This window comes from Trichosurus vulpecula, chromosome 9 (assembly GCF_011100635.1).
Source record: "Trichosurus vulpecula isolate mTriVul1 chromosome 9, mTriVul1.pri, whole genome shotgun sequence".
In the NCBI taxonomy this organism is placed as follows: Eukaryota; Metazoa; Chordata; class Mammalia; order Diprotodontia; family Phalangeridae; genus Trichosurus; species Trichosurus vulpecula.
In genome coordinates this window covers 82,140,611-82,163,563 of record NC_050581.1, presented here as the reverse complement: position 1 = coordinate 82,163,563, position 22,953 = coordinate 82,140,611, and the positions used below count along the sequence as shown (strand labels likewise).

General features: G+C 42.0%; 1 protein-coding gene across 1 annotated transcript in view; it reads left to right on the top strand.

The window, feature by feature from the left end:
- The window catches only part of ZNF316 (zinc finger protein 316), a 38,021-nt gene extending 19,931 nt beyond the window's left edge, over positions 1-18,090 (top strand). The window contains exon 6 of the mRNA XM_036737823.1: positions 15,010-18,090. Within this exon, the coding sequence (XP_036593718.1) occupies positions 15,010-17,180 (2,171 nt within the window). The 3' untranslated portion in view covers positions 17,181-18,090. The remainder of the gene's footprint in view (positions 1-15,009) is intronic.
- The last annotated feature ends 4,863 nt before the right edge of the window (positions 18,091-22,953 follow it).

Genomic DNA, 22,953 nt, shown 5'->3' with positions numbered 1-22,953 from the left:
GTCTCTAGTTTAGCCTATTTTAATTTTGGCCCCAGTTACTGCAGATCTGATTTAGTACCTGCTACTCAGAAAGCACTATGTTAGGGAGAAATGAAAAGGTGACACACTTGAGTTCTTGCCATCAAAAAGCTTGAAGTCCAATGAAGAGATAAGACATGTACGCAAATAACTAGAATACAAGGTAAAATTAGTGTAAGGCTAAGCAAAAGGCTAGGTTCGGTGTCTAGAACTGATTTTCTCAAGGAATGTTCCCCCCGCCCCCCGCCTTTTAGTACTTGAGTGCTTTTCTAAATATGGTTTTAGCAAAATTCTAGAGGCAGGGTGTACAGGTGGCCTTAGTGCCCACTTGCGGCTCAGTCCCTAGGCACAGAATAGGTAGGTGCTTTATCAGTGCTGCTTGAATTAGATTAATGGACCACTATTCTTAGTACATCCCAGAGGAGCATCTGACCCTTATATCTACCAAAATAGGAGTTCAGTTACGGAGACCTCTGCTGTTACCCAGGAATTCACCTTTCAGACGACTTCATACCCTAGAGGGAAGATAATCCCTCTGTCTTTATTTTTATGAGGGGAGAGAGGGCTAAAGGATGTGAGCACTATCTTAATGTTTGAATGGCTTTTATATGAAAGTGGGAGTGGACCTTCTGTGGAGCACATGTTAGCCTAGGGACACTCATTGGGCAGAAGTTTCAACTCAGTAGATCAGTTTCTAAAAATTAAAGCTAACTCAAAATGAATGGATTGCCTCTTTAAAAAGTGAGTACCCTGTCACTGGAGGTCTTTGTTAGGGACCTAATTATGGATCAGCTGGGTGAGAGGACTTGCAAAATAACTTTTTATTCTCAAGGGTCCATACTCTGATGACATACACCTATAAAACTCTTTGTCTCGTTTGGCATCATTTCAGTGGATCAGCCATTATCGGAGATAACCTTTATCATTTGGCTGAAAAACAGTCCCTTCTGTTAATAATAACAATTCATATTTATATAGCATTTTAAACTTTGCAAGCTAGGCCCGAGTTCACATAACTAGTATCAGAAAAGGGACTATATTTTAAGCTATTTAAATTTAGTTTATAACTTTTGTTTTACATTACCTTTATTTCCATTTATAGCCCTTCTTTCCTTCCACCTCTATCCAGAGGGACATCTCTTCTGAGAGAGAGAGAGAGAGAGAGAGAGAGAGAGAGAGAGAGAGAGAGAAGCATTCCAAAAGTAGCACGGATGCAATGTTTCATACCCAGAGTTCCATTGAGGTGGGACTTTACTCAGAACTATTTGGTACAGTGAAAGATTGCTAATGCCAGGGAACTGGGTTCAAATCTCAGCTCTGGTTTTTATTCCTTCTACGACCATGGGCAAGTCATTTTACTCTTTAGATCTCAGTTTTCTGAACTATAAAATGAGAAGGTAGAAATATATGGTCTTTGAGGATCCTTTGTTTTCTAGGGCTGTGAAAGGACTCTCAGCACAGCTCTGCCCTGCTTTGGTTACAAGGAATCCAAACTTCCTTTGCTCTCCAGCCCCCTGAGGGTCTGTGGCTCCAATTCTTAGGCTTGTCTCTGCCTAGAATATATGCTGGGCAGTTACCTGTATTGCCTCCAACTCAAGAATAAAAACTCAGTTAAGTTCACAAAATATCAAGCTGGAAGAGACTGTAGTTCGAAGTCATCCTTCTACTAAGAATTCTAATTTGGTCTTACAACTACTGTTGCAACTACTACTACTATTGTTGTAGGTTTGACCTTGATGTTCAACTGCTGGTGCTTATAACTACATAGTTACCTGTACTAGCTGGCAGGGATGGTTCAATTAAAAATATTGATATACTTTGTTTTTATGCCATGCTCATTTCCAAAGAGTTAGTTTACTTTTAAATATAAAGAAACCCTGGTTACTTGCTATCAAGTGTTTATTTCTCCTTGTGGAACTTGTTTGATAGTTGAAATGCCTTTTTCCTTATCAAGGCCCATACTGGATTTCTTCTAGTATTTTTGTTTTTTGGCCTCACCCTTGAAAGTGGACTTGAGAGTGGGGAGACAGTGTGGTATAATGAAAAGAATACTGGATTTTGAGTCTGATGGCCTTTTTTCGTGTTCTGTGTTCATGTTTGACTACTTGTGTGATCTGTTAATGAACAAGTCTTCACCATTCTGGAACTCACCTGTAAAGTAAAGAGGTCAGTCTGCATAATATTTAAGATTCATTTTAGCCTAAAATCCTGTGATCCAGAGACGAGATCCTCATGAGATTCCTAGTCACTCTGAAGAAGAGATCCATATTTCTTCTCTCTTATTAGTCATGCCCTATGGAAACCCACTGAACCAAAATTCTTTTTCCAAAACTCTGAACAGCATGATAAAAATGTTTGCTGGTAAATAAAGAGACTTTCTAGAAAGAGAACTCATGCTTGACTACTATTATTTGAAGGGGTAAGTATTGTGATGGAAACAGAAGAGAAAATATCATCCTACATTATCATTAGTAATTTAATAGAATAAATAAATCACATTTATATATTACTTTAAGGTTTATAAATTGCTTTCCTTAGAACAACTCTCTGTGTTAGGCAGTACAGGCATAATTATTTCTATTTTATAGTTGAGGAAACAGGCTAAAAGAGATTGTGACTTACCTGAACTCATACAACTAGGTTCAGAGCTGGGATTTGTCTCTAGGTCTTCTGACTCTAGGGCCTAGTAGTACTGAAGCCGGTGGAGACCATAACATATATTTCAAAGTTTTTGGGCTCTGATTCAAAGGAGGTAGAGACAGATGTTGGAAGGTGTTCAGATATTGAGGGAAATCATCCCTTTGATGTGACTTTGCTTCTGTGTAGTGTCACAATGCTTGGTGATGAGAATAGTCTTGGTGGGGAAGAGACTGTGTGGAAAGAGAGGAAGGTAGTGGTAGTGGGATATTTGATCAAATGATATAAACAGCTGGATCTGTAGTAACCCAGGGTGGCACATACTGACTTACCTGCCAGGTATAAAGATCTAGGCCTCACAGCACGAGCAGATTGAATGTTGAGGTGGGAGAAACTATTGATCAGGGTACCTATGGGTACATATGACCATTGACATGGAGATATCTAAGAGGTTATTCAAATATGGTCTCCAAATTTTGGAGGCTTAAGCTCTTTAAGCTGGTTGTGTCTTGAGATACAGTTGCTTCCACATGAATGACAAAAATCAAATGTTTGTCAAGTGCCTGCCTTATGCAAAACATTGCCTAATGTTGGTACTGTGTGAGATATGAAGACTAAGTAGTCATGGTAACTATCCTCATGGAACTTAGTCATTATCATACATAGAAGGTACTTAATACTTGAATAACACAAAGCGAGACATGAGTACATAAGTGAAACATGGTCAGAATGTCCTGAAAGTCCTGCGGAGGAGAAATCACTTTCACCTTGGAAGATCCTTTTATCAAGAGCTTCATGAAGGTGGTGGCGTTGACTTTGGATCATAAAGACCCAGGTATAAGCAGGGCTGCGTGTGATGATAAATTATGAGAGAGGAAGGTTTTTAGTTTAAGGAACTAGAAGGCCTTTGGGAGACAGTTTGTTCAGACTGGTTGTCCTAACCCTCCCCCCCCTCTCATAATCCAGATCAGGGCTGTCCAACCTTTGGTTTTTATTGAAACAATAGACAATATATTTTGATTTGCCATTTTAGTGAGAGCTCTGCGGTATTGTTTACTAAAGCATTTATGTAAATTTCTATGCTTGTAGGCCAGCTGCATTTTGGATAGCTCTGATCTAGATTATCAGAAAAAATTATGTTCCTTTAAAAACTAGAAAATGGGCTTTAGTAGGAAAACAAAAAGGATCTGAGGTTGGAGGATAAAAGAATATCACACGTAGGGGGAAGGGGAAAAGGACCTAGAACATTTAAAACTATTAAATTGAAAAAAAACTCCCCCCAAACTGAGGTACTTTCTGAAGAGGAAGTTGATGCTTGTCCTCTAAAGAATGAAGAAGTGCTGCCAAAGGTGCTTTTAGGTAAGAGAGATCATTCAGAAAGTTGCAGAGGCAGGGAAGAAAAGGGAACAAACATTTCTTAAGCACCTGTTATGTGCCAGGCATTATAGTAAGCACTTTACAAATCATCTCATCTGATTCTCATAAAAATCCTGTGGGGCAAGTGGCCCCAGTTTTTCATTGAGGAAACTGAAGCAGTGTTTAAGTGCTCACCCAGGATCACTTGATAAGTAAGACTGGATTGGAACTTTGGGTTTCCTGACTTCAGGCCCAGCACTCTTATCCACTGCTCTGCCTAGCTGTTCCAAGGCAGTGAGGAAGAGAGAACAGTGGTGTGGGATTTCCTTGTGAAAGGCATTGAGACAGTAGTTGACCTAATAACAACAGAGAGATTTTTTGTCTTTCAGAGGCATATATCCCATGACTAGTCAAAATGATAACATTACTCACTGGTGCTACTAGATGGAAAATATAGAAAGCATTGATAAGGGTGACAAAATCTTGAGCAACAAAAAATCAATAAAGTGAACATAACTTTTGAGCTTGTGGTACCACATAGGCATGTACCCCCCAAAATGAAAGAAGGACAAAAAGATTTATAACAGCCCATTTCATAGGAAAAAACTGGAAGTGTAAGGGGGTGCCTACCTATTGTGGAATGGCTAAATAAATTATGCTATATGCAGCTAATGGAATATTAGTGTGCCACAAGAAATGATAAAAAGAACAGTTTCAGAGTAACCTGGGAAGACCTGTATGAACTGATGCAGAGTGAAGGGAGCAGAACCAGGAAAACTATATGAAGACAACAGTAAAAGAAAAAACTTTGAAAGACTAGAACTCTGATATTACAGTGACAAACCATGATTCCAGAGGACCAAAGAGGAAATACAATACCTTTTTCCTTACACAAGTATTTATTAAGTACCTACTATACGTCAGGCACTATATTAAGTGCTTTACCATTATCTCATTTGATCCTCACAACAAACCTGAGGGGATAATACCGCCTTTAAGATCCTTATTTTTCAGATTTTTATATTGAGGCATACAGACATTAAATGACTTGCCCAAGGTCATACAGCTAGTAAGTATCTAAGATTGGATTTGACCTGGGGTCTTTCTGACTGCAAGCTCAACATTCTATCCACTGCGCCCCTAGCTACCTCACTTAGAGGGGTGATGGGCTCAAAATGACAAATGAGATGTATGTGCATTTTTGGACATGGCCACGGAGGGATTTGCTTCACTTGGCTATACATGATGATTATGAAGACCTTTTGGGAAGTGTGAAGGAGGGAAAATTAAAACAACTTCCTCCACCCCCCAAAAAAAGTTTTGGTCAAGAAACTGAGGAGCTGAGGGGCCATAGATGATATCTTCATTATTGCTATTCCAAAAGGCAAAAAAGGATTTGAGAAATGAAAATGAGTAGCTAGTTAAGGAGATGGTTTTATATGGATATAATTAATATTTCTGGACCATAGTTTAAGGTATTGTAATGAAAATATGGATGGAGATGGAATATACCAAGATGGTGGCATGAAAGGTCACAGAGGAACTTGGATCTCCCACCTAATCTTCAGCAGTCATCTAAAAAAGGGCACTAGATCCAATAATGACTAAGAAATTCAAAGAGAAATTTAAATAAGTTCTGTAATGTAGCCCTGTACAAAAAGAGAGCTAGAAGCTGTGAGTGTCAAAGAGAGGTCCTACCAGGGAATCCAGAATGAATTCAGATGAATAAACTGGAAATCTCAGCAGTACCCAGAACAAACACATTCTGGGGAGGATGGATATCTACAGTTCTCCTCTGGGGACCTCTGAGGGGTGACAGAATCCCTCATCATCAACCTGCCTCAGGTGGGCTGGAAGACCACTGCAGTGTCTTGTTTAGGAACAACCAATTATAATACTCTTGACCGGAAACATTGAAGCCTGCCAGCCTTCTGAGAGCAGACACACCAAAATAAGTGGAAGCTGTTTTCAGGAGCTGAGTAAATCAAAGTGAGGACCAAGCATGGCCTAAGTGCCCCATCCAAGAGTGCAAGAAGGGGCAGAACTTGACCCTGGTACAAATTTCCAAATCAGGACTGAGGCTGGAGATTGATTAAACAGAAACAGATAGTGATATTGCAGGGGCAGGAGATGCCTAAAAGGTCAGTCTAGAAGAATAAAGTAACACCATAATAAGTACAGTTGGCCTCAAGAAAAAAAAACGTGACTTAGCCACAAAGACTATAGAAACACCTGGAAGAAATAAAGCAAAAATGAAATAAGAGCTCTGAAAGAACAAATTATAATGAGAATAAATGAATAGAACAGAAGGTAGAGTGGACTACTTCCAAATTAGAATAAACCGAATAACTCAATGACTTCATCAGACAGCAAGAAATATTAGAATAAAATCAAAAGATTGAAAAAATAAAGGAAAATGAAAGATATCAGAAAGAACTGACCTGGAAAAAAGAAGTCTTGATCCCATAATTTGAAAAATCATAAACAAAAACTTCGGGATTTGTTAAAACCAGAGGACATAGTGAAAATAGAAAGAATCCACCAGTTGCTTGCTAAAATGAAAACTTGCAGGAATGTCATAGCCAGAATTCAGAGCTTCTAGGTCACAGAAAAAAAAATACTGAAAGCATCCTGAAAGGAAGCATTCAGAGTACCAGAGAATGAACTCCAGGATCACACATGACTTGGCAGTGACTATTTATATAGGAGAGAAAGTCTTGGAATTAGTATTCCAAAAGGAAGGGCTTACAACTTATCCTACAACACTGAACATAATCTTTTGGGATAAAATTGGACCTTTAATGGAAGAGAAGACTTTATCATTTTTGGTGAAAATACTAGGTCTGAATAGAAATTCTGAATTGCAAACACAAGAGTAAAGAAAACCCTAGAGAGGTAAATACATTTGAACAATTGTTAAGGACCAATTGAGGATGAAGTACTTATATTCTAATGAAAGAGGTCCCCCTTCAGAATCTGCATGTCTTCAAAGGTCACAGAAGAATAAAAGAAATAGAAAGCCTGGAGGCAATTTGTTTCATTTTGATTCTCTTTAGAGCAAAGAAGGGGCAGCTGGGTGGTGCAGTGGATAGAGCACTGGACCTGTTAGAAAGACCTGAATTCAAATATGACCTCAGACACTTATTAGCTCTGGGACCTTGGGCAAATCACTGAGCCTTGTTTGCCTCAATTTCCTCTTCTGCAAAATGAGCTGGAGAAGGAAATGGTGAACCACTCCAGGATCTTTGCCAAGAAAGCCTCAAGTGATGTCACACAGAATTGGACAGAACTGAAAACGACTGAACAACAACAGAGCAAAGAAAAGGGAATGAAAAAGGAGTGCACTAGGGCAGAAATAAAGTAGGAGATAGACCTTAATGTTTTTGAGGTTGAAGTGCTCCAAGAAGAGATTTTATAAACATGGAGGAAGAGGTGGAAGGAGTGGGTATCACATGAACCTCGCTCTCATCTGAACAGGCCAGAGTGGGATGAGCACACAGATGTACACATGCACAGAGGTTAGTGTAGTAACAGATTAAATTTAATAAGGAAATAGAGATGGGTGTAGAAGGAAAGGTAGTATCAGGGAGGCAATAGTCATATGCAAAATAGAACAAAGCTGCTTCAGAGGGCAAATCATAAAGAGGGGATTGAGAGGAAAAAGAAAGTATAAATTGGACCAGTGATTTTTGTCAGGGCCAGGGGTAGAGAGGAAGAGCAGTGGGGTTGAAGAAGATTGCTTTAGTTACAGAACACTAGTGTTAATCATATTCCTTGCTCTTTTCATCACCTTTTGCTTTGTGAATAGAGATGTAAGGGGAAAAGAGACCAAATGAAGAGAAAGGTGGATGGGATGAGCTCACATTTACCTGAAGAAGAGAGCAGATTGGATTAGAAAAGTGCTTTGCAAATCTTAAAGTGATATATAAACACTTGTCTCAGACAAGGCAACAGTAAAAATAGGGTTAGAAGATATAAACAGGGAGACTACATTATGCTTAAAGACATGGTAGATGCTACAACAATAAAAACAATAATAATATATGTACCAAATGGCATAGCATCTATGTTCTTTTTTTCAATTTTCTCATTATTTATTTAATATTTTTAGTTTTCAGCATTGATTTTCACAAGAGATTGAATTACAAATTTTCTCCCCATTTCTACCCTTACCCCACTTCAAGATGGCATATATTCTGATTGCCCCGTTCCCCAGTCAGCCCTGCCTTCTGTCACCCCATCCCCCCTGCCCCCATTCCCTCTTCCCTTACTTTCTTGTAGGGCAAGATAGATTTCTATGCTGCATTGCCTGTATATCTTATTTCCTAGTTGCATGCGAAAACTTTTTTTTTGAACATCTGCTTTTAAAACTTTGAGTTCCAGATTCTCTCCCGTCTTCCCTTCCTATCCACCCTCCTAAGAAGGCAAGCAATTCAACATAGGCCACATGCGTGTCATTATGTAAAACCCTTCCACAATACTCATGTTGTGAAAGACTGACTATATTTTGCTCCTTCCTATCCTATCCCCCATTATCCAGTTTTCTCCCTTGACCCTGTCCCTTTTCAAAAGTGTTTACTTTTGATTACCTCCTCCCCCTATCTGCCCTCCCTTCTATTGTCCCCCCTTTTTTATCTCCTTCCTCCTCCTTTCCTGTGGGGTAAGATACCCAATTGAGTGTGTCTGTTACGCCCTCCTCAGGTCAAATCCGATGAGAGCAAGATTCACTCATTCACCTTCACCTTCCCCCTCTTCTCTCCCAACAGAACTGCTTTTTCTTGCCACTTTTATGTGAGATAATATGCCCCATTCTATCTCTCCCTTTCTCCCTCTCTCAATATATTCCTCTCTCATCCCTTAATTTGATTTTTTTAAAGATATCATCCCTTCACATTCAACTCACCATGTGCCCTCTGTCTTCACTCCTGCTCTGATCTGCAACTTAATTCCTCCCACCAGATGGGCCTGGGGCCAGAAGCAACTGCAGCTGTAGTTCTGTCCTCAGAGCTGCATCACTTCCGCTGCCCCTGGGGTGGTGGCCCACCCTCGAACTCCTTTCACTCTGTCCCCTGCAGCTTTTTCCACTTACCTTCTCTGTTGTCTTTGGTGTGTGTGGGTTGAGAAATCTCATAACTGCCATAGCTCACTGATTCAGGGCGCTAGGGCCTGTTTTGCCTGGCTTCTGGTCTGGTTGGTCCGGGCACAGCCCACGCTGGGCTCTGCTCCACTCCGTTCCCATCTCCGTGCATGATAGACCTTACCCAGCGACCATCCAGGCTGTCCTGGGCTGGAGCCCTGCTTCCCTCTGCAGTTCCATTGGTTTTGCAGTTCTAGAATTTGTTCATAGCCATTTTTATAGGTTTTTGGAGGGACCTGGTGGGGAGCTCACGCAAGTCCCTGCTTTCCAGCCACCATCTTGGCTCTGCCCCCACCGCCCCCAGCATTTATGTTCTTAAAAAGTTAATTGTATTACAGGGAGAATAGTTGAAGATCTCAAGCAGTTTTGGGGGTTGGGAATCAAGAAAGGCTTCAAGCACATCTGACCTGAAATGCATCTTAAAAGAAGTGGGGGGGTCCTATGATATGGAAGTAAGGTTCATCCGAGGCATGAGGGATAGCCAGTGCAAAGGTCTAGAGATGGGAGAGGGAATGTCATTTTGTGAGGAGCAGAGAAGATGTTTTGGTTGGATCCCAGAATGTATGTCCAATGAGACCACAAAATAGGTAGAATCAAGTTGTGTAGGGCTTTAAAAACTAAACAGAGGAGTTTGCATTCTATGCTAGAGGAAATAGGAAACTTTTGGACTTGCTTGAGTAAAGGAGTCATGGGTGACTCTGTACTTAAGGAAAATTACTTTGGTAGCAGTGTTTAGAATGGACTGGAGTTGGAAGAGATGTGAGGTAGTGAGACCAAATATGCTGTTGCAAAAAATCTAGGAAAGAGGTGATGAGGGCCTGAACAAAGGTGGTAGCTGTGTAAGTGGAGAGAAGGGATCAGAGAGATATGAAGTTAGAAAAGGCAAGATTTGGTAAATTGATTGGATATATGGCATGAGGGAATGTGAAAGGCCAGGATAATACTGACATAATGAAACTGAGACACTGGAAGGATGATAGTGTCTTCAGCAAAAATGGGGAAATTTGGAAGAGGGTAGCTTTTTTTGGGGAGAGATGAATTTAATTTAGACGTTACCTTTAAGAATTCTCATAACATCCAGTTTGAAATGTCCAAAAGGCAGTTGTTGATTTGGGGTTGAAGCACAGGGGGATGATAGACTGGATCTATCTTTGAGTTCTCTGAATAAAGATGAGAGTTAAAACTTTGGGAACTGATGAAGTTATGGAGAGAAAATGCAGAGGGAGAAGAGAATAGGAAGGAAAGAAACAAGCATTTATTAAGTACCAACTACATGACAAGTACTGTGATAAGTGCTTTATAAATATTCTATTTGATCCTCACAACAGTCCTGGTAGGTGCTGTTATTATCCCCATTCTGCAGTTGGGGAAACTGAGGTGAATGGGTTCCATGGCTTGTCCAGGGAGGAACAGATGGCTAGTAAGTATCTGATGCAGGATTTGAGCTGAGGCTCAAAACTCTGTCCATTAGGTCACATACCTGCCTCAGGGCAGCCCACAATAGAATCCTAGGGAGAACCTACAGCAGATGTGCATAATAACCCAGCAAAGGAGACTGGAAATGAGCTGTCAGCAAGGTAGGAGGTGAACTGAGCTAGTAGGAACACAAAAGGACAGGGAAGAGAAAATCTAGGAAGATAGGGTAGTCAACAGAGTTTGAGGTTGAGAAAATTAGGACTGAGAAAAGAGCATCAGATTTGGAAATGCAGAGATTATTACTACTTTTGGAGAGAACAGTTTCATTTCAGTGAGGTTGGCAGTTAAATTACAAAGGTTTGAGTGGTGAGAGGAGAAGATGTGAAGAAAGTGTAGATAACTTTTTTAAGGAGTTTGGATGAAAAAGAGGAGTGATATAGGATAATTTGAGAGTAGGACATGAAGTGTGTGTGGGTTTTTTTTTTCTATTTTGGGATAGAGGACACTTAGACATGTTGGAAGGCAGTGATTGAGGATGCAGTCTGCTAGTGAAGACAGAAGGGTATGGTATCAAAATGCACACATAGAAGGGTCAACTTGGCAAGGAGAAGGGTCATGTTTTTGTCAGAGCCTGAAGGCAAGAAGGAAGGAGCTGGAGACGATGTTATGAAGAGAGTGGGAGAAAGGTTTTTTTTTCATATTGAATAGTCTCTTATTTTCAGTAAAGAGGCAAAGTCCTCAGCTAAGAGTGAGGGTGGGGAAAGGAGGTGTGGTGGGCTTGAGGAGTGAAGACAAGCTTTGGAATAGCTTCTGTGAGATGATAGATCATTAGGAAAACTAGTGTCTTGCTGCAGTGAAGACCCATTTGACATTGAATACCATGAGTCAGCATAGTTGTGAGGCTTCCTCCAGTTTTGTTTAGCACTTGTGAATAGGAGTATAGGAGATGGATGGTGAGAGTAATCCAGGGCTGAGGGTTGGCAAGAGAAGAGCAGTGATAGGGTAAGGGGGCAAGGCATTCGCAATAAGGGGACAGACAGTATACAGTTGAAATGGCTTGAAATTGATGGGGGAACAAAAGTGAAGTCAGAGCAGTAGTAAAGGCCTAACAAAGTTTTTGACAAAATATAATACCAATTTATGTTAAAAAATTTAGAAACATAGGAATAAGTGGACCTTTCTTTAACATGGTAAACTTTATTTTGTCTAAGCCTAGAATCAGTGTTATATGTAATGGAGAAATGTTAGAGGTTGTTCTATTAAAGTCAGGGGTAAAGCAAGGATAGCTTATTAGCACTATTATTTAATATATTAATAGAAATGCTAACTCTAGCATTAAGATGGAAAAGACTGAGGGAATAAATATAGTCAAAAAAGGAAATAAAATTGTGCTTTTTATAGATGATATGATGGTATATTTAGAGAACCTTAGACATTCAGCTAAAATTAATTGAAATGAACTTCAGGAAAATGGAAGGACATAAAATAAAACTACACAGAATTATCAGGCTTTTGGCATATTGCCAGTGTAAACTAGCCAGAAGGGGTAGAGAAATTCCACTCAAAATAATTATAGGCTGCACAAAATATTTGGGAGACCAAATACTAACACATACATAGGAATTACATGAATACAACTACAAAATATTTTTATAGTAATATGGACTTAAATAATTAAGAGATTAATTGCTCATGGTTGGATAGGAATTCAGTAAAGTGACAATGTTATCCAAATTAATTTGCTTATTAATTGCCATATCAGACTACCAAAGGGCTATTCTATAGGAGTTGAAAAGTAATAAAATTAATCTAGATGAACAAAAGATCAAGAATCTCAATAATGAAAGAAAGTGAGAAGGAAAGGGTCCTAGCTCAGACCTAGATCTGGTCCTACCAGATTTCAGAAACTATACTATGAAAGTCATCATCAAAACTATTCGATTCTGGTTAAAAAAAACTTCAATTCTGGTTAAAAAATAGAAAAGTTGATTATTGGGACAGATTAGGAACATAAAATCCGGAAGCAAACAAATACATTGGCATAAATGTTCCATAAATCCGGTGGCCCCAAGTACTAGGGTAAAGATTATTGGGGCAAATTACTGGGGTAGTTGAATAAAACCTGCTGGGAATACTAGAAGTCAGTCTAGCAGAAGTTATGTTTAGACCAACACCTCACACCATTTTCTAAAATGGGCTACAAATGGATACATCATAAAGGAATTAGAAGAGCAGGGAAGGAGGTAGATAACCTTTTGTAACTGTAGATAGGGGAAGAATTTTTGAGGATCAGGGAAGAGTTTTTGAGGATCATGGAAGATAAAATGAAAATTTTTGATTGTATAAAATTGTAATGTGTTGGCACAAATGAAACCAGTGCAGTTAGAATTAGGAAGGGAAACAATTAGCTGGGGAAAAGATCTCTGCAACAAATTTCTCTGATAGAGGTCTGCTATCCATGACAGGAAACTGATTCAAAGGAGTGAAAAGATTTAGGTCCTTGAAAGATAAATGGCCCATAGATGTAGACAGGTAGTTCTAAGAGAATTACTTGAGAGGTTTAGTGACTTGCCCAGTGTGGGGCTTGAACTCCTGTCATCCTGACTTCAAGGCAGTCTCTCTCTGTACTGTGCCATGATATGTAAATACCCAAAGGCAGGCACCTCTCTAAAAAGTTATAAATTGCTGTGTAAATGCTGATCTGCATTGATAGAGGGCATTTCCTCATTGAGAGTTCCATGTACAGAAAGTTTGCTGAGGTATAATAGATGTGTAATGAATCTGTGTCTGTGTAAGGCATACTCAGATAAAATTGAAGATCCTTGATATATTGAAATAATGTTTAAAAAAACTCTAACCTACTAAATGAATTTTTGAGAGACCTCTTTGAGGTTAACTCTGGCTTTTCTTTCATTTTCTAGGGATACCATTACTTTCTCTCACTGACTGTGCTTCTAAGCACTCAGGCCTCTTGAGAGCCCTTAGGCTTTGGGGATCTACCTTTTACCTTCTTGCCTTAAGCTGTGAAAATTCCCTATAGGATTCTCTCCTGCTGCCTGTATTCATAAGGTGTAGTTTGTACTTAGGCTCTCTCCTAAAAGGGGCTGCCATGTTCATTATTTCAGGAAAAACTTTAAGCCACCTTTCCCCTTTTTCTTGATCTTTTTTGTACCAGGTCTGAAATATAAGAAGTCATATTCTGTTTCACAGCTTAGTTTCAGGTATACCTAGATATGTCCAGTACGTAGTATATTGCTACTTTTTCTGAATTTACCTTCTCATCTAGGAAAAATTACCTTAGCAACCACTCAACATCTCCCTTTCTCTGCTATCAATTAGCACAGAATAATTTCTTTGTTTTTCTTCTTTTTAATTCCTTTCTTCTTTGTTAACTTTATTAAGTTGTTCAGTTTTTATTATCTACTTTGGATCTAGCCTGGTCTCACCATGTAGCTGGTCAGTCACATAATTACATTGGAGAAGAATTTTCTGGCAATTGAGTTTGAGGTGTGGCCTGTGTTATTTAGCCACTAAAGAAAAGACCTAGCTATTTCAGACCTCTACCCTGCCTGAATCTTATTGGTGATTAAGCGCTTAATGTTTGTTGACTGACTAGTTTTGATGCTAATGGGCAAAATAAGCCTTCTGAAAACTTTCGTGGTAGGGGGCACAATTTTCCTTAGACTTTTCCTGTTTTTTTAAGTCACTGTGCTTTTTTTTTTAAAGAAATTGTTATTATGTATCTTTTCCTGAAAACGTTCCTTTTTTTGTCCTCTTGGTACAATGGACACCATTTATTGTTGTGGTTTTGGCTGAATGATCTGATTTTCTTGGTGTGGGTATTCCCTCCACCAATGCAGATCACAAACCCTCTTTGCCTTATTAGATGGTCTTTGAGAGTCGCCATGACTGAAAAATGATTACCCTGAGGCCAATCTGAGAGATTCCACCACAATGGAATCTCTCTCTCAGATTACTGAGGCTAGTCCTCACATGATAGACTCACAGTGATCAACAGACTTAACTGGTGATCTTTCCAACTTGGGAAGGACCTACTAGAATTTGTATTCTCCTGACATACAGCCTTTGGGAAATCAGTATCATCGTAACACCATAATGAGGCACAGGAGAAAGAGGGTAGAGTAATAATCAGAACAACTCCTATTTCTCTAAAGTTTACACAGCAGTTCTCTCACCATAGTCCTATGAAGTTGGGAGTACAAGTATTACTAAACCCATTTTATAGACAAGCAAAGAAAGGCTAGACAGCTTGCCCAGGTGCTTACTTGTATTGCTGGACTGTGTTAGAGCTGGAACTCAAACTTGGCTCTTATCACTCTAAAATGAATGCTTTTTAAAAAAAAAAAACAACATACCACACTCTTTTTGAAGGACTGCTTTCTGCAAGGTTCTCCTTTCTTAGCTTTCCTTTCTTTCTCTTTTAGGTGGTTGGTTCTGGAATGAGGATGAGGAGGATGAAGATGAGGATGAAGAAGAAGGTCCTCTGGAGACCCCTGAGGAATCGGAGCCACCAGGAGTATGGTCAGCAGCCTATGGTGTCGGAGATGTCCCTGGAACCTGGGGCCCTGATGATTCCATTCAGGTTCAGCCCACAGATTTGTGGGGAGGAGACCCCTCAAATATGGGGATGGTCACTGAAGGACAAGAGATCAAGCCCATTCTTCATAGTGGAGAGGCAGGTGCCCCACTCCTGCCCCCCTGGGCATTCTCAGCAGTGGTGGAAGCAGCTGGGGGCAGGCCAGAAACAACGTGCGATGTGTGTGGGAAGGTGTTTCCTCATCGGTCAGGGCTGGCCAAGCACCGTCGCTACCATGCAGCTGTGAAGCCTTTTGGTTGTGAAGAGTGTGGAAAGGGTTTTGTTTATCGTTCTCACCTGGCTATTCACCAGCGCACACACACAGGAGAGAAGCCCTTCCCCTGCCCTGACTGTGGCAAGCGCTTTGTCTACAAGTCCCACCTGGTAACCCACCGACGTATCCATACAGGTGAGCGGCCCTACCGTTGCTCCTTCTGTGGGGCTGGCTTTGGCCGCCGGTCCTATCTGGTGACGCACCAGCGTACCCACACAGGCGAGCGGCCATACCCTTGTCCCCAGTGTGGCCGCAGTTTCAGTCAGAGCTCGGCCCTGGCCCGCCACCAGGCTGTCCACACTGCGGAGAAGCCTCACTGCTGCCCTGATTGTGGACGGGCCTTTAGACTTCGAGCAGACTTCCAGCGTCATCGAAGGGGTGGAAAATGCTCTGATCTTAGAGAAGAAGCCAGAAGAGAAGAGAGTGAGGGACCTGAGTTGAGTGGGGAGGGTCTGGACCCTGTAAATGAAGGCTCTGTTATAGATAGGAACTACCCTGAATTAGGGAATGGTTTTGGAGAAGGGGAAGGTCCTTCTCACCCTCTTGACTTCCACTTCCCACTGCCACCCAAATCTTGGCTTCATGGAGAGAACCTCCCAATGTTAGCCCTTCAGGATTTTGGAGAAAGGGTGGCTCATGAGTTGGTTGATGCCCCCCCTATTCCTGGTCATTTAGGGAGTCAGATCTCTCTAATTGATGGGACAGCAATGCCTTGTGACCCTTGTGCCAGTGGACTGCTATCTTTTGGCCCTTCAGTTGGGAGCCTCCTTTCTGACCCCCAGCCTTCTTCCATGTTGGAAGAAGAGACTCCATGGATATGCTCTGACTGTGGCAAGACCTTTGGGCGTCGAGCAGCCCTGGCTAAGCACCAGCGCTACCATGCTGGGGACCGGCCACACCGCTGTGCAGACTGTGGGAAGAGCTTTGTGTATGGGTCTCACTTGGCTCGGCACCGGCGCACACACACAGGAGAACGCCCTTTCCCCTGTCCAGAGTGTGGGGCCCGCTTTGCTCGAGGCTCCCACTTGGCTGCCCACGTGCGTGGCCACACTGGGGAGAAGCCTTTTGTGTGTGGGGTTTGTGGGGCTGGATTTAGCCGCAGGGCCCACCTGACAGCCCATGGGCGGGCACACACGGGAGAACGTCCCTACGCCTGTGGGGAGTGTGGGCGGCGTTTTGGGCAGAGTGCAGCTCTGACTCGGCACCAGTGGGCACATGCAGAGGAGAAGCCACATCGGTGTCCTGACTGTGGCAAGGGCTTCGGCCATAGTTCAGACTTTAAGAGGCATAGAAGAACCCATACTGGGGAGAAGCCCTTCCGTTGTGCAGACTGTGGACGGGGCTTTGCTCAGCGCTCTAATCTGGCCAAGCACCGGCGGGGTCACACCGGTGAGCGGCCCTTCCCCTGCCCTGAGTGTGGGAAGAGGTTCTCACAGCGCTCTGTGCTGGTCACCCACCAGCGAACGCATACAGGGGAGCGGCCCTATGCATGTGCAGCTTGTGGCCGTCGATTCTCCCAGAGCTCTCATCTTCTCACCCACATGAAGACTCATCGTGGGACAACAACAACTGGGCCAGCAGCCAAAGCAGAAGGGACAGGGCAGAACCAAGCGAGTAGGCCTTCTGGGGAGAAAGAGGACAGTAGTAACACTGTGGTGGAATTTGGGGGAAACTCTAGCTTTGCATCTGAGGAACCCACCATGTTCCCTGGCCCCTCCTGCTCTTATGAGGAGACCCTCATGTGAGGTGGGTGAGGAGGGAGCTGGGAGGAGGCATGTCCCAAGAGACCATTTGTCTCTTCCCTTTGTGACTCCCCATGCACAGGGAGCTGGGTACAGGAAATAACCCCTGCGAGGTCTCCTGTGTGTCACCTGACTTCATGCTCCCTCCTTTTCTCTCTCTCTCGACAGTGACCCAGGCAGGAGGGAGTTGGGCTTAGTTGCTTTCTCTGAAGCCCCTGGCACTTCCCCAGCTCCTCACATTTGTGATTCTCTCCTGCTCTAGTTCTCTAGCGCGAAGCTACATTTCTGAATGGAGCTGGTATGGAAGAGGTGGCCTTGGGGCAGGGTGGGGGTGAGAGCTGGGGTTTGGGAAAGATTGAAGGAGAGAAAAGGTGCAGAAGAGTGAAGGTTGGCATCACAGCAGCCTGGAATATGATGCCATTTGGGGCTTATATAGTAGAGCAAACCAATAGTCATGAATGGTGGTGTTATTTATTTTACTCTGATGCAGAATTGGGTGAAAAAAACCCTTACATGGTTTACTTCTCGGTAAGCCTGGGTTTGAGCAAGAGAAGGAGGCTCTTGCTTGGTAGCATGGGACTAGAAAAGGGTAGCAGGGGCATCTGTGAATCAAAGCTTAAGTCTGGGTTGCAGGTGCAGTGGGTGGAGCTGAATGACTTTTAACTTGCAGGTATGGAATTCCCCCCCCCATCTTCTCAGCTAACTTTGTAAAAAGTATTGGTTAATGGGTGACTTCAAGTCAATTCAGCTCATTTTAATATTGACTAGGAAGTGATGTAAGAACCTGGTAATTTCTGTTGATGCCAACTGGCATCAGTCTGGCAACTTCAGTCCCTATTCTAGGGGTAAAACTAGATAATTTCTAAGGTCCCTTCCATCTCTAACATTCTGTCTTCTATGTTCTAAAGTCCTTTCCAGTTATGATATTCTGTGTTTTAAGGTCTTGTCCACTTCTGACATTCTGTATTTGATGTTTTAAGATTCCTTCCAAATTCAGTGTTCTGTGTTCTAAGGCCCCTTCCACTGCTAACATCTTCTGTCCTAAGGTCTCTTCCAGCTCTGACATTCTATGTCCTAAGGTACCTCCTAGCTCTATCATTCTTATGTTCTCTTATTTTTGTGGATCAGTGGGTAAAAGAGCTTAGAAGAATTCCAAAGAGATTGGATCTATGTTTGTAGCCCAAGGAAATTGAAACAAAACTGAGAAAACTTTTAATGTTACTTCTTTGTGATCATGCCTTGAAATTGAATCGTAGTACCAACTGATAGAATAGTAATCAAGAATGTTGATATTACTGTATTCTCTGCTGGAAATCCTAAGTATTCTGGAGGGAGGCGGGACTAGCTCAGTACGCTTGTGGGCTGGGAAAGGTTGGCTCATAGACACTAGGTTTCCACAGCAGGGGAGAGGAAGCTCATTTGAGGCCTTATGCTTCAGACTGAACGCACTCCCCTAGGCATCACCATTCATTGCCACACTTTTCAGCTGCCTGACATCAGGCTTAATTGGACAGGCTGGTTTGCCTTGTCATCAGTGGTTGGTAGCATGTTTGAACAATAGTAGTCAAGTGGATTATAGTTCTAGTTATCTCCCCAGAATTCTTGGCTGTCTCTACTTCTGGTCTAGAGCTAGAGGTAAAGAAGTATGTTGCACAAAGAGGCCTGTGGAAAATCACACTGGTATGTGAACCACGAGGCTGCTTCCGGTGAGTTCTTTGAGTGGTGTAGGTCACCTCTCTGGAGTTCCCTCTATTGTGAGTTAAAGTGAAATAGATTACTGTTCATTGTTTCCACGTAAACTCACCAGTGAAAGTCACTGGGGAAAGGCTCTGTTGCTTCCCAAATCTTCCCTAAAGCTAGGTATTCTCTGCACTAGCATCTTCACGAAAACTGGTTAGAATGTCTCATGAAGCCGATATGGTTCACGTAGCACCTTTCTTCTGAACTTAACACTTCATAGATTTAAGTATAATTAAGCACTGCTGTGAGTGACTGACTGAAGGAGGTCATGGAATCTCTTTCCTAGAGATCTTTAGGAATAGGATAGATGTACTTGCCTGTAGGCAGGGGGATGGGCCAGATGACCTCTGGAGGTCCTTTCCAGTTCTTTTTCTATAGTTACTTCATTACTAGAGGTGAGTCGTATTTCTGTTTACAAGCAGTACTCCCATAGAAAAGTAGTGTTCCTGTTTCATGGAGCAGGGAACGGAGACACTAAGAAGTTAAGTAATTTGCACAAGAATGACGGTGAATTAATGACCAAGTTAGAATTCAGAACAACCAATATTTATTGAATGCCTATTATGTGCAAAGTACTCTATAGTCTAAACTGCACAATTAGTTTAAAGAGCAGCGAAGGGCATCTTGGGAAATAACCAGCAAACCATTTTGTTTCTTTGCCAGTCTGAACGGTACCAAAAAATTGCCATTTTGAATCCAGTTTCATTCATTACAACTACAGTTCACTTGCTATAATGTAGGCATGGCGTTGAGGGCCAGGAGGGAGAGAGGCAGGGCTGCTGAGGGTCTTTGGGGGAATTGGGGTTGGGAAGCACAAGTAGTTGGTGGGGTTGGGAGGTAGGCCTTAGGAAGGGGGGGAGGGTGGGTTGGGAAAGTAGAAGGGAAGGGTTAAAAAGCGATATTGGGATGGGGGTGAATAGGAGGGGAGGGGACAAAGGGGGGTTTGTGGTGATGCAGAAGGGATTAGCAGTGTTTGGGGGAAATCATGTATATTGATCAGTTATGCAGCATTATCTTGGCTCTTGGCTCAGTCATACCTGGACAAGAAAGATTATGGTGCCTGAACTACGGACAGTGTCCTACATAGCAATTTTTGCCCTTTCCCTAGAAGGAGCAGAAGCTCTAGGGTGTCAGGGAGGGAAGTGGGTTTGTGTGCTGTGTTCCTGGAGAGGTGAAAAGGAGCTGCGGAAATGGCAGAAGTTTTCTGTAGCAGTGCCGGGATCCAGATGCCATCCCTTTCCACATCTGGCATGTCTCTTCATGTGCATGTCTCGTGTTCCCCTTGGCCCCCTTCCTGCCCCCCTCCCCCCCCAAATGCATCCATCCCATACTCACCCTTGTCAGCTGGAGAACCTAGCTTTAATAAAGAATGGAGAAATTGAGCTTGACTTGACTCCCTTGCTGTCGACAACTCTTTGGGTCCCTCATCTAAGGAATTTCCCGTGATGAATGAGAGGCCTCTTTCTTTATAAATTTCCCAGGTGCAGTGGCAATATTTTACATTTTGAGGGGGGTATTCTTACTGTATACTGTATTAACATATTCAACTGAGTACTTAAAGGAGTCATTTGGTAAGAAGTATGAAGTCTGCCGGGGCTACCTGCAGAGCTTCCTTTTCACTTGGTAGCTCAATTAGTTTTCACCCAGATTTATGCTTATTAGTACTGGGTTACAGGGCTTGGACAAGAGTGGAGGGTGGGATGTTAGCTTTTGGCGCATGAAACCACAAAATAATGACTCCTAAGGCGACACCTTTGACTGTAATTATTAAAGATATTACATCCCTTTTGTTGCCATTCAGAGATGCACACTTTGTTCCCTACCAAGACAATAATGGACAGAAGTTGTATCTCACCAGTTTTCTGGCTGACTATCTCTAGTAAGTACCATATGGAAGTGATACTGCTTTGTTCACTGTGCTGCAGTCTTGAACAGAATTCACCAACAGGGGACCATTATTTCTGTCCCTTTCAGAGCCTCTGAGGGTTTGATAAGAACAGACAAAAGCTGTGAGTAATTCAGACCCATTTGTTCCTGAAAGGGCTTCCACTAATTTCTTTTGGTTCCTGTTTTTCCCCACTAGGACCAAAGATTTTTAAAAAGTACCCTCGATTTTATTGAAGGTGGGGAGAAGGCTCAAAATAATGAACTGAACGTTAGTTGCAAATGAAACCTTTAGGCATTATGAAATGAGGCAGCTCTGCCCTAAAGATAAGGCAGTTTGATGGCTTTTAAATCTAGAAGTGTACTTCCAGGTATAGACACTAAATGAGTTAATTAAGAGTTTCTGAAGTGAATTTCTAAAACTGAAATCACTGCTTCACACAGTCCAGAACTTTCATAGGAAAAATAAAGTTTTATTTCAGAAATATACTCTGAAGTTTGAACATAAAAAGCAAACTGCTTCCCAGTGAAGAAAGGACTTCTGGAGAGCTGTTCAGTATTTCCAGGTAATAATTTGCTCTGACATGACAGTCTTAAGTAAACAGTAGGGTGTGACAGAGAAATAGGCTTGCTACTCGCTGCACTGAAACATCTTGAGCTTTCCTCTTGTATCTCCTTGTCCTTGTCTCAGTCCTAACTCTTCTTTCCTCCCAGTCTTCACACTTGCATCATTCTTCCTTCTCTGTATTCTATCTTCTCTATCTCATGTTATCCTTTTTTTTTTTTACTATATTCTCTTCTTCTTTGCCCTCTTTTTGTGTCCCTCTTAAATTAGAATAACTGACATTTTGATAACACTTTGTTGTACAAAGTACTTTCCTCATCACAGGTGGGTAGTGCCATTTTACAGACTCTGATGTGGAGTGACTTGACCAAAGTTATATAGCTATTAAGTGTGGCTTATTTCCAGGATTCAAACCTGGATTTTTTTGGTTGTTCTTTATTATACATGTTGAATAAAATAGTATGTTTCTAATTCCTGATTTTAAAACAAAGGCGAATTGAATATTAGGTATTTTTCTCTTGGGATGACAAAACTTAAAATTAGTTGCTTTTTATTTGTAGATCTTAATTGATTTCTGTGGGTCAAAGGCTGTTGGTAGAAAAAAAATATTTCCATCTCTGGTTTCGCTCTGTCAGTTTTATTGTTTAAAATCTTTTTTTAACATGTTCTCATGCACATAAAACTCACTCCATCTGTGCCACCTTTCACTGACAGAAAGCACCCCAATTTAGCATGGAGACCACATGGGAGACTACATTCCTTGCCATGAATTATTCTGGTACTGGATTGAGTAGATGTCAAGAGGCACCAGTGGTAAGTGGGAGGCTCCTAGCAGGGCTCCCAGCTGCTTTTGCTCAGGTGCTCAGTGATGCTGTATTAGTGTTTTCAGCAGGCACTGCCTTTATTCTGAGTTTTCCTCATCTCCTCTGACTCCCTGTGTGGACTTCCTCTCCAGTGCCCTCAAACATCTTTCCTCTGCTATCAGCATCTTCTTGCTTACCCTTGTCTCTCCTTCCCTTTCTCTTGTCTTGGGCCCAGACTCCTTTCCTGCCTCTTTCCAGCCACCCAGCTTGTGGTCCTTTCTGACTGACTGCCTGTTGGAACTTTGCCCAGCTCTGAGTATGGTTGTTGGGAGACTTCTTGATTCCCCTGGGGAACTGCACGAGTGGTACAGTCCAGCCTACTGTAGAGTCCCAGATTATATACATCTGCAAAGTTTCGTAGCTTGTGGTTCAGGAGATTTTCTTTGTTTGCAGCCCACAAGAAGAGGGATGAGAGATGGCATGGTATAATGTGTGGTAGGGAGGATCATCAACCTTAGGTTGGTGTAAACTGTTAAGTGCAAACACCTGTGAACTCCTGCCCAATGTAAAACCTCATTTTCATATAACTACACTGAAGCCAATGTACAGGTAGGTATTCTTTTATTTACATGTGTTCCAGCACAATTTAATTCTAATAAACATTATTTACATGTCTATTATGTGTAAGGCATTGTGTTCTAGGTTCTAGACATACAAAGATGAACACCACCAAGGCCTTGCCCTTAGGGAACTTGGTATTTCCTGGAGATGGAGACAGAACATC